Source organism: Pollicipes pollicipes, unplaced genomic scaffold (assembly GCF_011947565.3).
Source record: "Pollicipes pollicipes isolate AB1234 unplaced genomic scaffold, Ppol_2.1 Scaffold_1600;HRSCAF=1878_pilon_pilon_pilon, whole genome shotgun sequence".
Lineage (NCBI taxonomy): Eukaryota > Metazoa > Arthropoda > Thecostraca > Pollicipedomorpha > Pollicipedidae > Pollicipes > Pollicipes pollicipes.
In genome coordinates this window covers 366,134-382,333 of record NW_023595962.1, presented here as the reverse complement: position 1 = coordinate 382,333, position 16,200 = coordinate 366,134, and the positions used below count along the sequence as shown (strand labels likewise).

General features: G+C 50.4%; 1 protein-coding gene and 1 non-coding gene across 2 annotated transcripts; both read right to left on the bottom strand.

Annotated features, from left to right (window-relative positions):
* Positions 1-7,167: 7,167 nt before the first annotated feature.
* Positions 7,168-15,479, bottom strand: LOC119090198 (protein bicaudal C homolog 1-like). Its single transcript, XM_037212990.1, has 5 exons — positions 15,425-15,479; positions 10,748-10,848; positions 9,203-9,340; positions 8,265-8,466; positions 7,168-7,519 (listed from the first exon to the last, which is right to left on the bottom strand). Exons 2-5 carry the CDS (start codon positions 10,844-10,846, stop codon positions 7,350-7,352), a joined length of 609 nt encoding a protein of 202 aa, XP_037068885.1. The 5' UTR covers positions 10,847-10,848; positions 15,425-15,479; the 3' UTR covers positions 7,168-7,349.
* On the bottom strand, positions 13,087-13,160 carry TRNAK-UUU (transfer RNA lysine (anticodon UUU)). Its single transcript has one exon. It is a non-coding gene; the product is annotated as a tRNA-Lys (tRNA).
* Positions 15,480-16,200: the final 721 nt, after the last annotated feature.

The window sequence follows — 16,200 nt, the reverse complement described above, 5'->3', positions numbered from 1 at the left end:
TGTCGATAGAGCTCATTCCATGACATATGACGCCTGCTCCAATATTTTCATATGAAGAACATTTCCTTTAGCGGCGGTCACCTCACACCCGTGCCACTGGAATGGAATGGAAGTAAGGCGTGGGACATGAGCCCTGATCCCAAGCCTTGAGCCCTGATGCCAAGGGCTCAACCCTCGGAGATTGGTTCGACAGATTGCGACACAAAACGACCTGGGCCGTTCGTTGCGTCGCTAAACCCCCGAAACATTGCGTTACTAAATCCCACAAACATTGTGTCACCAAACCCCACAAACATTGCGTCGCTAAACCCTACAAACACTGCGTCACTAAACCCGGCAAACACTGCGTCGCCAAACCCCACAAACATTGCGTCGCCAAACCCCACAAACATTGCGTCGCCAAACCCTACAAACATCGCGTCGCCAAACCCCACAAACATTGCGTCGCCAAACCCCCGTTCATTGCATCGCTAAACCCCACTAACAAGGCTCGCTGGTGCCGCACCGCAGGGATTCATAGCGTTTTTCCCCTCATCCTTGGGGAAATGCTTAGGAAATGCCCTGCCGCTACAGCGAGATAACTTGAAGTTTGCAAAATATTTTGATACATTTATGAAGCATAAGTATTAGCCTTGTTCCTCGGAGAAAAAATAGGAGAATAGAGGTACAGTTGGGTTAACCCAAGTCGTTAAAATTACAATAGAGATATAGTTGGGTAAACCCAACTATATCTCTGTTCTCCTGTTTTTATCTCCGAGGAATAAAACTAATACTACTGTCTTATCTATGTGAATAATGTTCCTCTCTAATGTACCGAACAACTTACGTAATATTTTGATATAAATGCAATGGCAACGTACGCGGCGTTGTTGAGACCTACTTGAACTCCAAGTGTGCCTCGTTAGACCCCACGTGGTCGGATGTTGAACATCGTGGCCGTTGGTCGAACGCTGCTGGCGGAGGCGCAAAACGTAAACAATGAGCTAAGTATTTTCTCGGAACGACAAGGAGCGGTATCGACCTTAACGCTGAAAAATCAAGACTTGCGCGTTATCCCAGTTACAGCGGCCTGCTTAGCACAATCGGAATAAACGCGGGTATCAGATATTTTACGACTGAGAACTTAAACCGTTAAAACACGGCCGAATAGATGAGTGAATTTGCACAGGTCGCTTTCAACCTTAGCGATTGCCGCCAGGACAAAGACCCAGAATTTCGAGCGATGCATAAAATAGCTTGGCAATACTGAGCCGGCGGTCACCTGAAATAAATCATGCATAAAAGAGATGTATGAGCATAAAACACGATCCCGTTGCCTCCCTGGATCATAAGGGCATTGCAACCCTTTTCCATGGTTAACTTATTTAACATTATAACGCTTGAGGTAGTGTTTAGTACTATTACGCGAGCATGCTTGTAGCTTCGTTTCACGTAGGAGATAAATCAGCGTCTAAGACAAAGTGCGAAGTATTCAAACCCACGTGTGCGCACATCAACTTGTCAAACTACAGCTGATTTGAAGCTCCCGGTTCTGAACAAGGCTGAATTCGTCGCTAATGTCACTGAAAAGGAATACCGTGCGACACCTCGCATTGCTATCCACACACGTGACCCATGGGCATCGTTTGAGCGAGAACTGAATGGAAGCCCCTCCCCCCTCTTTCTCAGTTTACGACGAGATTAGCTCTGTCATTCTGCGTGGCAGATCGTGTTACCCTTGCTGATGATGCGTGGGAAGTTGGAGCGCAGCGCCTGTAACTGAGTTGCGGGATACCGCTGGTGTTCCAGATAGATCATCAGGAGTGAGCTCAGCAGGAGTAACCAGCTCCAGGGCAAGCTTATAAGGCTGGAGCTCAGCATGGGTGTTCAGCTCCAGGGTGAGCTTATAAGGCGAGAGCTCAGTACGCGTGTTCAGCTCCAGGGCGAGCTTATAAGGCGAGAGCTCAGCACGAGTGCTCAGCTCCAGGGCGAGCTTATGGGGCGTGAGCTCAGCACGAGTGTTCAGCTCCAGGGCGAGCTTTTAAGGCGGGAGCTCAGCACGAATGTCCAGCTCCAGACCACATCTTTTTCAGCCAAGTACCGTGAGTTAGTAAGTGCTGTCCCCGTCAGTGATGAGCAAATATCCATCTACATACTTGGATATGTGCCTATCCTTTCTCCGAAGTCAACTTCTTCGATGCAAGCATAGCCACCTTCGAGGGAAACGCGAGAATTAGTGTGATAAATATGCGAAAAATGTGACCTTTGTCATTGGAGCATAGATTAGCTCGGCCAATGTCAGTGTTCCCTCTCGTTACACAACCTTCCTCACCGAATTTATAAGAAGAGCGAAATTCGGTTTCATCAAAAGAAATGTTTTGCATTGGGAGATGTTTAAGCAAGCATCACATGCGATGAAACAAGCTCGCTTATAACTATTGGCATGCTTTAAGTAAAGAAGACTGCGCTAGACAGCACAGATCCTCCTTTTATTTAGTATGCTGCCCGATGCGCTCCTGCTTGGTTGCGTCATCGTACATTACACAACTTTGATTGAGAGCAAATGGGCGGCCATTACATCTGGAAATCGTGCTCACGAGTGTCAGAATGAACGAATGGACAATCATAGTTTTCTTCGCATTGACCGGCGCATGGCTTATGGAATGGCAGATTCGAATGACATTGTGATGACGTCATGTATGCCAGGGTGGCCTCGAAACATTACCCCAAAAAATCTACCAAGCTTCACAGGCGTGTAGCTCAGAAATAAGAGGGGTTTAGGTCTCAAGAAAAGCACGGCTGCGAACTGCACTAAATATTGTTCAATATGGCTATTTGAGTTCAATCCTCCATACACATCTGTGACACTACCCTCAAGAAACATTTATTTCTGATTCTGACAGCGCAAGTCAGGGATATCATGGTATATCGCGTTAAGCTGCTCAGAAAGCAAAAAGCATCTTGGATTTTTCCATAGTTGCTATCACTGTAAAGGCTGAATGGTTTTAATAATGTCTGACCTAGACATAAAATACCGACCTTTTTGGCAGGAGATTAAAGTGCAATGCTAAGTGTTGACATTCTCATAATTGGTCGGCTGGCAATTCAGTGATTTCTAATTACCGCCTCACTTCAGTGGATATACGATATACGCCACGATCATGTCGATGCTTCAAGTGTTAAGAGTTTGAAGTTTTCGTGTTCACCTAACGACGTTTAAGATGCCGGGAGGTGCTAATTTACCGACGTTATAGTGCTACATAACGAAGACATCGGCGAGACTGAGCACTTGGGGCTGTGCTCACCCTCGACAAGATGACATGATGAATATTCGTAAGGTTGAGCACATCGCGAAATACTGAGCACTACCGATGTAATTGTTGTCTAACGTTATCACGTCATTCAACCAGCACTTTCTGACATACTGAAGGTGGTTGACTCGACAGAACTTTGATCTCAGTAATGTCGAATGCAAGAAAAAGCTCAAGGTCATCCTTTCCTGCATCAAGATGTTCCACATATTTCCTACGAGCCATTCTCGCCAAGAAAGCTCCGCCATGATTTCCGCCACGTGCCTACGGTTGGCATGGTGTTTCTAGGCAGATGTGCAGAAGCAATTGCGTCTGTGTAATCATTGCTAATCCCCCTGTATGTCATCGAAACAATCTCGCCCAGCCAGACAATGCATTGACGCCATGGAGTCAAGACAGTGATAGTAGCTTGGCCTCAAGTAATCCGCTACTTGAAGTTCGCTTCTAGTTCACCGCCGTCATGAGTTAACGAAATGGGGGAAAGCTGGGGAGGGGGGGGGGGGCAGGGTAGGCGTAAGTCACTGACTGTTAAGCATGCCGTGAATAACACCAGGCAGGAAACCGCAGCCCTGCTTACATAGGGAATTTAAGATGTTGCGAGATGGGCGCCAAAACTGGCCGGCTGCAGAATTTTTTAGTCCTCGTGCTCCGCGGTGCTGGTAACCCGGCGTCCTTGGGTCAAGCTGTGCAGCGTTTTGTCATCGCATTGAAGGACCTATAACAAAAACCTTACCTGCTTTCTGAGAAATCCATGTCGATTTTATGTTCTCAGCTAGAGCTTAGCAAAAATGCGGCACACCACAAGACCAACAGCGACAAAGTGATAGTCGGCGCCACTCTAAACGTCGCGCCTTTACGGTTAAACCCTCGCGCATACACGGCTTTCAGCAACCTCCTGACAGCTGAAACTAAACCCGACCAGTCAGCAAAGAATTCTCAAAGATCAAGATCGATAAAAATGAACATATGGCAGCAAGACCGTTCATCCCGGGCCGGCTAGGCTACCATATCGAAAATGGAAGCTTGGCACAGATTCTTTTCAAGTACCATATTCCCCATACATAGATAGTACAAGATGTTGAAGTTTCTGCAGTCAGTTGCATAGCCTGGTTGTAAAGTTAAGAACACAAACACACTTTTAGTACAATTTTTTCATTATTACTCACACATAATAATAATAATATAATAATTAATTTTTAACACTTGCACAAGAGAATAACCGAGATCGCCACGATTGACACACTTTTCTTCCACTCTGGCAACCATATACTTCCCACGTAAACAGGGCTAGTCTTCACCTGAAATTTGGCCGACGGGAGATGCAACCTGGCTTCAGTTGCCTGTCATACATTTGCAGGGGCCTGGCCTCAGTTGCCTCCGCGTAAGCGACTGGTACGCATGGCATGTTTGCTGCCTGAAAAGTGATCCCTTCCAGAGCGGCCGAGGGTGGCCACAGGCCCCCGGTGCACTACAAACCTCTCTGCAGTCTGGGAAGACCGCCATATTTCTTTCGCCACAGCTGGCTGCGTCGCACACCCTCCTGCGACGCCGCCAACGCTAGAGATTACCAAGAGTCTCGAATTTAACCCACATTCCACCATGGTCCAAGTAAAGAGGCGGCTCGATATACGAAATGACGGAGATTCTCAAACAAATCTTTGTTCCTTGGGGAAGACGTTCACTGCTAAGTGAGAGTCACCTGATTATTCCCAGTAAATGTAGTTCAGTTCCTACCAGATACCCCTCCTACACAACGCCCGTCAACAAACGGAGTTGCCGCAGTAGACGCAGACATTGCAGTGGATGCAGACAAAAGTTTATTAACGAAAATCAAAACACAAGCGAACAAAACTAATTAACGATGACGAAACGTACACAGGGGACGAACACCTATACCTCAACTCGCTTCCCTTGAGCACTAAAATACCCGCTTTGTCACTCACACTGGCCGCATATGTGACGTCATTCGCGTCATATGTCCGACGTCATGGGGCCCTAGCCGAGAACGAATCATGTTCTTCCAACAGAAACAGCAGACAACGCGTGCGGCGACAAAACGTACCCAACGTCGCGCCGCGAGTGTGTTCCTCCACCCTCCACGGCTCAATTATCATCCCAGGTTAAAATTCGTTCGCCTTGACCTTCGGGGTGTTCGCATGTGCCCGCGCCGCCGTCTCATCCAGACAGCCGCGACAACCCTTGATTACAGTCACGTGGTAAGGGGTCAAGGTCAGTCGCGGTGCGATGGAGTCGCAAGAAATCAAAGGACACACCGTGGATGACGCTGCTCTGTAGTGGTGTCCCGCTCGTCTTCTGCTGCCACGCAAGCCATTCGTTTCATCACGTAGGCGCCACATCCTCTGATCCCGTTCAAGCGTGCCACACCAACACGCATCGGGACTTCCTCCTCGCCACTTGCCGCTAAATGTATGACAATGCTGCGAAGGAAGCAGAAGACTACAGAATCGCTCAGGGGTAAAAGATGCCTTTCCTGAGGAGTTATGGAGAACCAATGTCTGTTGCTCTACCAGTTTCCACCGGTCTCGCGCGTGCGACATGTAAAATGGTGTCCTTGAAGGGAGTTGGAGGAATGCAACAAAGTCAGTACAAAGACCAGTAAAATGAATTTCAACTAGAAGCTTACTTCCGCTTTCCTATTTGAGTCAGTACTAGGACAAATAAAATTATTTTATGCTAGAGGGATCCTACATTGGCAGATTCCGTTAGCCCCCGCACGTGGCGGTGCGCAGTATTAGCTGCCGGGCCTGGAGACAACATGGCGAGTTTTCAGTGCGCAATCACAACCGTACCCAGTTCTGCTACCAAGTTTGAGCTCACAGCACCAGACTCGGCACTAGCACCAGCACCAGCACCAGCACTAGACTTCGCATCAGCACCAGCACCAGCACCAGCATGAGTGCAGCACTAGCTCAGATCGGAACGACACAAACAACACTTCCAAACGACGACGTCAGCTGTTTTCTGTTGGCGGCAGTTAGACCAAACCCTATCCCATGAGCTCAGAGCAGACCAGACCAGACCAACGGGAATGCCTGGTCAGACCGCTGTTACCAAGTCAGGAAGGAAGTCTGTCTAGACCAGAAAGCTGAGCGTGTCGCCATCCACCGGCGACAAAGCCGGATATGGCCCACCGCCTACGCTACGTGCAACAGCTGACCACGAAAGATGGCCGCCCCCATCCATGAGGAACATGGTGGCCGAGTCCTGCCAGCCTCCGCTGTCCAACAGCTGGTGAATCGACCACCCACGACGTTGCCATCAAGGAAAGGGCGCGCAAGAACTCCACAAACGCGGTGCCAGTGGACAACACACGAAGAGCAATGTAAACGGGTCATTAGTTTCGCGCATGAGCTGCCAGGGGACGGAGGGGGAGGGGTAGGGAACGTCACGAAGGTCCAGGTCGGGTCAACGGCCTCGCGGGACTCGCCCGCATCGTCAGGCAATGCTAGAGTCGCGTTCGGTCACGTCGAGAGGTGTCATCGTGCGGTGATTGGCCATCGCAGCGGTCACGTGACACGAAGCCGGTGCAGCTGACGAAACGGATGCCTCAGCACCCGTCGGTCCAATCGGATGTCAAACGCCGATGGAACCATCGAGCGGTGGGATGGGCGACCCGCCATCGCGGATCACAACCTTAAAGGCGATGCCCCCGCACTGCCGCCGGCATCACCTCGACACCACGGCCAGGCAAGGCACTTATATCACAAGGACCACCAAGGATGGCGGCCGCCCGCAGCCGGCTATGCTTGCCAACAACACAGTGCACGTGCCAGCAGCGAACCTCGAGCGCCGACACGGCACACCAAAGGCGCGCCGCGTCCGAAAACGGCCAGCAAGAGCGTCTGGCGCCGCCACTTACAAGAGAACTAACTACCAATCGTCGCGAAGCCTGGGCTAGCCAATAACCAATCACAATCGAAATCACAGGGGCCAATCGCAGGCCTCGATCTGACCACAACGGCGCTATTCTAGTCTAGTTGCTCCAAATTCACCGGTCTCCAACCGCTTGGCCATCAGACCGCGGGGTCCGCAGCGAGCCTAGAACGACTTGATGACGCTGGGGGCCTTCAGGTTGCTACCGCTGAAGCTCTGTATGAGCATCATCAGTTTCTTGCGGGCACCGATGGTCTTGACGCCCAGCTTCTTGAGATCCTCCTCGGTCATAGCCAGGAACACCTGCAAGTCGATCTCTTCGTCCCGGAACAGCTCTGTTGGCAGGGTCAGAGGTCAAGGTCGCACGCGCAGGGGACGCGGACGGCACGAAGCATGGTCTGAGCGAGTCCTTCGTCCTCTGGTAATTTACAGCCATGTCTCACTCAACTCTGCACGTGGTGCACACTAGCAAGAGTATCAATGGTGCATTACACATATCCTAACGTTTATTGGCGTTGGATGAAAGTCGTTAGTCCTCAGTGCAACACTTGAATCGGGTGGAAACAAGGATAAGGGCCGGGCAGAACAAGACGACACCTCTCGTCCGTACTTTTTATGAAGTATGGGAGCGTTTCTCCAAGAAAGAACTTCACCAACCTAATCAGGAAAGTTTCATGTCACATGGCGTTTCCACGATACACTACATCTCAATTCGATTTCGATTCAATTCATCTCATTCATTCGATTCGATTCAATTCATTTTCCATTTCGGTTCGATTTCGATTCAATTCATCAATTCATTCGATCCGATTCAACTCATCTCAATTCGATGACACGCTTTGGTCTGAGTATTTCACAAACAAATTTCAATGACATAAGTATTTTCTTAAATCGGTACACCCCATCACACTGAATACTGGCTTTTGTCAGCAGAACAATCGGAAGGTTAGAAGGAAGGACGGCCGAAATGTCAAGACCCTCCACGGTCTTGTTACCGACAACGGTTAGTGAATACATCCCGCGAACCTCGACTTAGTCTAATTCATCTACTCCACCAGCATGCTGAAGGCATCCACTCACCCGAATACTGTTTGAGGCCGTCAATGCTCTCCAACAGCTCAGCCAAATCCTTCACCGGGTTGGTCGCCTTCGGGAGGATGCCGCAGTCGAAGACGTTCGACTGGCTGAGAAAGCTTGGCAGACGGCTGTCACCGGTGCTGCGATTGGTCGACGGCCAGGCGGAAGGCGTGGCCATAGAGGTGGTAGTCAGCAGCCCCAGCTTCTGCCGGAAGACAGCGCAAACACACATCTATTAGAAGAACTTCCCGTATCTAAGCGGGTGTATTCCACGCATCGTTAATACCCCACACATCGTTTCATAAGGGACAAACACTCGGTGTATGCTCCACGATTTCTTCCACTACCGTGACCAACCTAGCGTGAACGCCACAATCACAAAGCCAAGAAACGTTAAGTCCAAGAAAAAACCCATAAAGGTCGATATTCCAGATCGAAGCCAGGTAAGAAGTACCGAGCTAGAACCAGCCCTTGTTGCCTGCTGATTATAGACCACGGGACCAAAATGACGTCACAAACAGGACCCGTCACGTGGGCGGTAAACTGCAAATGTCTCACAATCTGACATCGACAAGCCGGCCTTTACAGATTCAGTTCGAGCCCTTCTGGTCGGATGACCTAATGGGATCTGCGTCCCGCGCTAAACGGTGTTTGATGCATGAGCCATTACCCCACCACCCGATCGTGAAATTTCGGGTCGGCGGTAGAGTTTGGTGGCCGCTTGAGTTTAGCGTGCCGCGATGCCCGGCGCGGTCTGCTTGCCCTCTGACCCCTGCCCTGCCCTCTGGTATTGCCTGACCTTCAGCGCGGCCGCTACCACCATCCGCAGACCACCCCAGTCAGGACAACTAGCGAGCCTCTAAAACGACTCCAACACACTCCGCCACGGGCGGGTGAACCGGTATGTAGGCGCTCTAACCAAATGAGCTCTCGTGACGGACCTGAGATGGCTGACTGGCTTGGGACGTCCCGGGCTTGTTGGCTGTTCCCAGCTCCTCCTTCAGCAGCCAGTGCGGCGAGGAGCGACTAAATCCATAGCCGCTCCACATGTCCGTCGGCGTCCGTGGCTTTGGCACCACCTAGTGGAGACATCGGACACTAAAGCTTGCGAATTGAAACCAAAGCGTGTCACTGCTGCGCATCACTACGAAGCAGTCTACGTGGTAAACAGTCATACGACCAGTGTACTAACATCACAAAAAAATGTTTTGTCACTTTCCAGCTCGCAGTTCAAAGTTCCATTCTCAGCTTTCTCAGCGACCAGTGATCGTCATACTTCGGTCAACGCAAACGGAGCAAACGACTCTTACCCATTGAGTTCGTGGTGGATTATATCCAGTTCGTCACTATACGCTGATGTTAAGACATGCCAGTTAGGCAGGAGGGTGCCAGGATTGGCAATTACTGCCGCTGTCGGCCGCTACCAAAACAAAACACGAAGCGGACTGCGGCCCAGCCGGCATACCCCGGACAGCGAGGGAGAGAACCAAGCGCGTTGGCGTGGGGTCAAGTGCACGCGAACTACAGATGTTTTGATATGAACATCTATAAATTTATACAAAGATAGTTGTATCCATACATCGTCTATATATGGATAATATACAGCACATCAACTGGAAAATATCCCTGACTATTTCATAGTTTATCTATAAATATAAAACTAAATGGTGGTGCTTCCTAAAAGAACATTAGTTTGCTTGTGAAAATTTTTGACCTGTAAACGCCAGCAACTTCGGTCCAAAAGCAGGTCAAGAGGCCGCGGATGTGCCTGCCAAGGGTCAAATGTGGCGGGTTGGTAGGTTGAAAAGTTGCTTCTCCAGCTCCAACCCAGTCCAGGTATGAAGAGCAATCTAGTGCGTAGCATAGAGGAAATTGCGTGGTTTTCCTGTAGAGAGCACATCGTCCTAGTGACGGACAAAATGTAAATTCCCCGCAGAAATGACAAATCATGATACCAAAATGTTGACAACATGTAGCAAATGCGCTTGAAATGCCAGTGCAAACCAGATCTAAAAAGGGGCGTACGTCCTTCTGACCACGTTGAACGACATTCTCTGCCGCCAAATGCCCTTTATCCGAAACGGTAAGTTCCCTACCAGCTCCTTCCGAAACACACCGTTCTAAGCAATCTAGAACGACCGCTGCCAGAAACACATCTGGCAATGAGGTTGGTTCTTACCGAAGCCGTCTTATTTTCACACGAACAATTCGTGCCTTACCGAGGCGGTCTAGGCACTACCGAAACAAACCAGGTCATGCCGGGGCCATCTGCCTCCGACATAAGCGATTTAGTTTCCACTAAAGATATCCGGTTCCCACCAGAAAGATCCGGTTATTGATGTTTACACTGAAACGATCTGGTTCCAAACGAAATATTGTCGCTGCCACCAGACGGAGGTGGTGCTTACAGAGTATCTGTTTATAGCGGGATTGATCAGCTTCCTACCGGCGCGATCTGGTTCCCGCCGGACAGATCCGGTTCTTACCGGCGCCCGCCGCATCTTGGCGGCCAGCGCTCGCTTCTCGTCATAGTCGTTAAGCGTCGAGAGGAGTTTCTTCTCGTATCCCGGTGCTCGGCGGTCCATTCCTGAGTGGAAGAAGGCAGCAGTCACGGCATCGTTTCGTCATTATCGGCATTACGAAAACGCGGTTACGCCATGAGTCAAAAACGCATCATACCATAACGAACGTTAATAAATAACCATTTACAACGTTTCTTAAATAACCGTTTGAGACAACGTTCATTACGCTCCAGAAACTTTCCCTCACCACGCATTCACTCGATATAACGCCTTAGTAAACTTGATAGCACTTTTATCGGGCAGAGGAAGGGTTGGACTGCATGTTCGATGAAGCGTATGCGTTTCGTACGTAGTAAATATGACGGTGAAAAGAGCATCATGGGAGTCAAAGTGAAACAGATCGCACGCCTTTGTAAGAACCTTTGGAACGATATAGTCGATACACGATGCGTGGTGGGACACGTCAGATGACAGGCAGGTTGATCAGATGACAGATCGAACAACACAGCAAATTCAAGGACGGGAAAGCAAGATGGCGACGCCTTTCTAGTTCTATCACGGTATTTCAGGAGAGTGACGAATCAAGCCGCCCATTTTCACTATCTCTGTGCAACACTCCATTCTTGACCGTAACTGGCGATCATCGCCAATTTTTTTCCTCCGCTTCCTGCCTGAATACTTCCATGGGTGTACGTCTGCAAAAGTCTCAGATTTCTCCAGAACTTTAACAAAGGGAGATAGTATGCGAATTACTCCATGTTAGCAGGCCCGCCTCACTGCATGCATTACGGCGTCATGCTCACCATGTTTCGTGTGCGCTGTTCTTACTTGTGCGTGCGGCGCAAAATTTCCGACGCAGATAAACGGTGGGCGAGCAAGATATAACGCTAGCTTGACTATAATGGAAAATATCAAATGGTGAAATGCAAAAGCACACCTTTGCGGATGGAGAGACAGCAAATGATCAAAGTGGACGAACAGCGCGGGTCGGATCGGAGCGATGCCTGTCGCGTGTTTTGGCTGACATTGGAGCGCCTAATGGAACGCATATCCGCGTATCATTCAGGTCGAATCCGATAATGAAACCAGACGAGTTTCCAAGCCTCATTCAAGCCGCTTTCGTCAACATCGGGGCACTGAATGGAAAAACGTAGCCATACACTATTCTAGTCAAAATTCCGTCAGGAAATTCGTCAAGTTTGCCAGCCCATTCAGTCAGATGTTCAGATCCATTGCATTGAATCGTTCTGGCCAACACCGGAGCGGTGGGCCGCAAGCTCCACGTTTAAGCACCCTTCACGGACACAATGCTAACGGACACACCCCGGTAATCTGCCCTCCATCCAGCGCCCCTCCGGTCTGCAATCCAGGCCCGCCTCAGACCCCTCGCCGTGCAGATGCTGTGGCAGATGCCGGTCCCATCGTTCCCGGCACCGCCCGAGTAAAGGACTATCGATCAGCGCAGTGTGCGGCGTTCCCTGCGAAACGACCTGGCAGGGACGACGACCTGGCAGGGACGACAAAGCACGGGTAATCTCAAAACCCTCGCGTTCTCTCTCTCTCTCTCTCTCCCTCCTCTTCCTCCCTCTCCCTCCCCTCTCTCTCCCTCTCTCCTCGCCCTCTCTCTCCCTCTTCTCTCCCTCTCTCTCCCCTCCTCCCCTCTCCCTCTCCCTCTCCCTCTCCCTCTCTCCCTCTCCCTCTCCCTCTCTCCCTCTCCCTCTCCCTCTCCCTCTCCCTCTCCCTCTCCCTCTCCCTCTCCCTCTCCCTCTCCCTCTCCTCTGAAGTTCTTATCTCTGACCTGATCTGATCCGTCTGATCTTAGCTCATAGCCCCCTGCCGGAAAGAACAGACGAGACTCCGCCGAGGCCGGGCGCCGGGAATTGCCCCGTTTTAATAACGGGCGGACATCGCGAGGCCACTGGCTCGACCTGGGTTTAGGGCGACCTAGGGCTAGGACGACCTCGGTGAGGAGAGTAATCCACCTCCTCCGCGCGCAAGCTGTACGGGAGATCGCCGGCCCAAGGGCGTGTGATCGGGCCGGGATACTCCCTCCGCCGTAACGGATCGCGAACTTGTCTCAGCGCCGGCAGCGTTTCTACACCCCTGGCCTCGGCGAAGCCCACCGAGGGGCGGCCGGGGCCGACGGCGCGGTTTCGGTGCCCCCTGACAGTAGCAGGGAATTCATCTCGACGGCGCGCCTGACCCCGACCCATCCTATTCAACAGTGGGAGGGCGCCAGCATGTTCTCTCTGCATGGTGAGAATGTGCATTATGAGCTTTTTAATGCTAATGCATAAAAGCGCCGCCCCGAACAGGGGCTCGAACCCTGGACCGTTAGGTTAAAAGCCTAACGCTCTACCAACTGAGCTATCCGGGCGCACGCCCCGCGCTCAGCGCTGGCCCTCGACTTGTTGCCCCGCCATACAATACAGCACAATACAATACAATACGCAATACAGTAAAAATACAGTACAATCTGCATTGAAAAGGAGAGGGGGAGGGGGCGGGGATCCCGCAGCACAACACAACGACCGTTACGAAGGCCGCCAGGGAGGACAGGACCAATAGGCGCCCTGGATTTTACGGTGACACAAGAGCGCCGCAGGCGACCAAAGAGCACGCTTCGAGAATAAAGTGTCTTTTCAGTGTGAGGTTGAACCGAGAAGCCTTGGTCGGTTGCTGAAGGATTCCGTTCTTAGCGAGGACCGGGGTCCCGTCAGGTTTTGTCTCGTACTGACGACAATGCTCCAGTGCGTGACGCCGCGCACTGCGAGCGCTCCTTTTATGAGACGCTGGAAGCCGCTGACCTGTCAGGGACAGTGATTGTAATGACAGCAGTGGGCTAGTGAAGAAACGAATGTATGTATTGTTTGTCGTGCCTCTAAAACGGCTGGTGTTCGACGGAATTGGGGGATAATGTATGTATGTAGGTATGTAGGTAGTAATGTATGTATGTAGTATGTAGGTAGTAATGTCTGTATGTAGGTATGTAGGCAGTAATGTATGTATGTAGGTATGTAGGAAGTAATGTATGTATGTAGGTAGTAATGTATGTATGTAGGTATGTAGGTAGTAATGTATTTAGGTATGTAGGTAGTAATGTATGTATGTAGGTATGTAGGTAGTAATGTATGTATGTAGGTATTGTAGGTAGTAATGTATGTATGTAGGTAAGTACGGCTGACCGGCAGACGCATCCGCGCCCCACGGAGGCCTGTCATCCTCACAACACCTCCAGTTCCCACCCAACTCCCGTCGTTCGTCAGCTGGCACCGGAGGAGCCGGCATCGACGGGGGAAGAGGGACCAATGCGTGAGGTGAGACCACTGTGACGACCAGGACACCATCTGCAACTGCGTGCCGTCTCCTGCAGATGAGCTATGAATGGCGGTGGTAACGGTCTACGTAACGGTAACGGTAATGGCGGTGGTATGAATGGCGGTGGTGACGGGCCCCCACTATCCGGCTCGGACGGACAAACAATGCGCCACCACCGTGCACCGCGACCATTCGGCGCCCGCCACGCTCCACCATCCGCGACTGTGGCGACATCATTCGGAGTTTCGCCGCGTACAGCGGCAGAGCGGAATCCGTTTAGACGGAATCTTAATCCAGATTCAAATCGGATTTCACTTAACTGGTTCACAAAACTTTCTTTCTGAAGGACTCGTTAAAAAGATTCGTCGAAAGAAAAAAAACCGTTAGCTGAGATCGGAGACTGAGGTGGACCGTAACAGAGGTCATCCCCCAATCCCAGCCAAAAGAGAAGAGCAGAAGAAAAAATAACGTGCCAAATAGCGCACTCGCAAAAATATCCGGCATCATTTTGCTTTACTGCATGACGCGATGTCTTTTGATGCTACGAAGCAACTTTCAACCCCAGCAAAGACAGAGGAACGGAAATATTGACACGTTTATGCCGTGCTGAGCAAAAACATTCGTAGCGTTCTGACCTAATGCGCTCCCAAAATTTGGGCCTATGACACACTTCCATCGCAACAGTGTCAATGCTAAAGCCAGAACTTCCAGAATTGTTACAGCTATGCGGGGAATGTATGGCAAAAAAGAAATATACCACCTGAACCAGAAAGGACTTGCCGAAATGTCAAAGCATGTATTTGAAATTTTTTTTGCGCTTAATTTCGGATCTGTGTGCGGATGGGGTTCAGATTTTATAGTTGTGAAAATATTAACTGGGGAGACTGGGAGAAGGGCGTGCTGGGGAGCAGAGCATGGAAGGGATGCAGGACTTCATATAACCAGATTACATAAGCTTATCATTAGTCCGAATATAACATACTACAAGCAACCTAAAATACATGTACATATGGAGCAAATACAAATGTATACAGAAATACTTTACACGCAAATAAAACTCAGAACAAAATACCTACGCGGAAAAAACCAAATTTATAATAAGTACCTTCATACTTAAAAATATATAAATAAATCTATGATACACGCCACTACAACGAAACTTGCGATGCAGCAAATTAAAACCCTAATACAAAAAACAAACCCACTGCTATTCATCTTCTCACAATGAATTCACCAACATAGTACTATAAACCTATCGGTACCCTGATCTGAACTGCCATTACCCGTTTTACACGCCAGCCTCATAGGAGCAAGCGTACGAACCTTCGTCACTGGGGGGCGAGTTGCTCCTGGTGGCGCTCCTGCTGCTCCCCTGGGAGCTGTTTGAAGCCCTGTTAAAACACAACGTAAAACAGCACAGTTTGTACAGCGTACACACAGCGCATACAGCATAAACAGCACGGTCTGTGCAGCATGCACAACGCTGTCTGAGCAGCGTACACGACGTAAACAGCAGTTGTTACAGCGTACACAGCGCGCACAGCACAGTCCGTACTGCGCACACATCGTAAACAGCAAAACTTTCACGGCCAAGCACGCGGCTGCATTGCGGCTTTGCGGCGACCACATCGGACCAAAACTACAAGCAGAGCCGCGGACAGGACTGCGGTACGGAGCAGGCCATGCGGTCGGAGGTGCTTATAAAAGCGAGACAACGTATATTCTCAGACATATTCGATAACGTATAGACTCCGACCGCTCACTTTGGTTCCATCGCCTGGGTCGACGCCCTGCTACGGAGGAGAACACTGTACTTAAAATGGAGCGCATCAGCAAGCCGATTACAACGGCGAGCGGTTTCACCTGTGAGCCTCCGGAGCTGTTGAGCGGGTCACCGAGAGATGGCAGCAGGGTCGCGGGCGGGGCAGAAGGCGTTGTTCCGCCGCCCAGTCCAGACAGGGGCTCGTAGGTGGCCGAGGAGAAAGGACACTGCCCACCTGGCGGCAGTGCGTGGTCCATCTTACCCAATAAGCAATTGGTTCCACGTTGTTGAAATAATCTACGCTAACCCATAAGGTTGCGTAACTGAACCAAAAGCC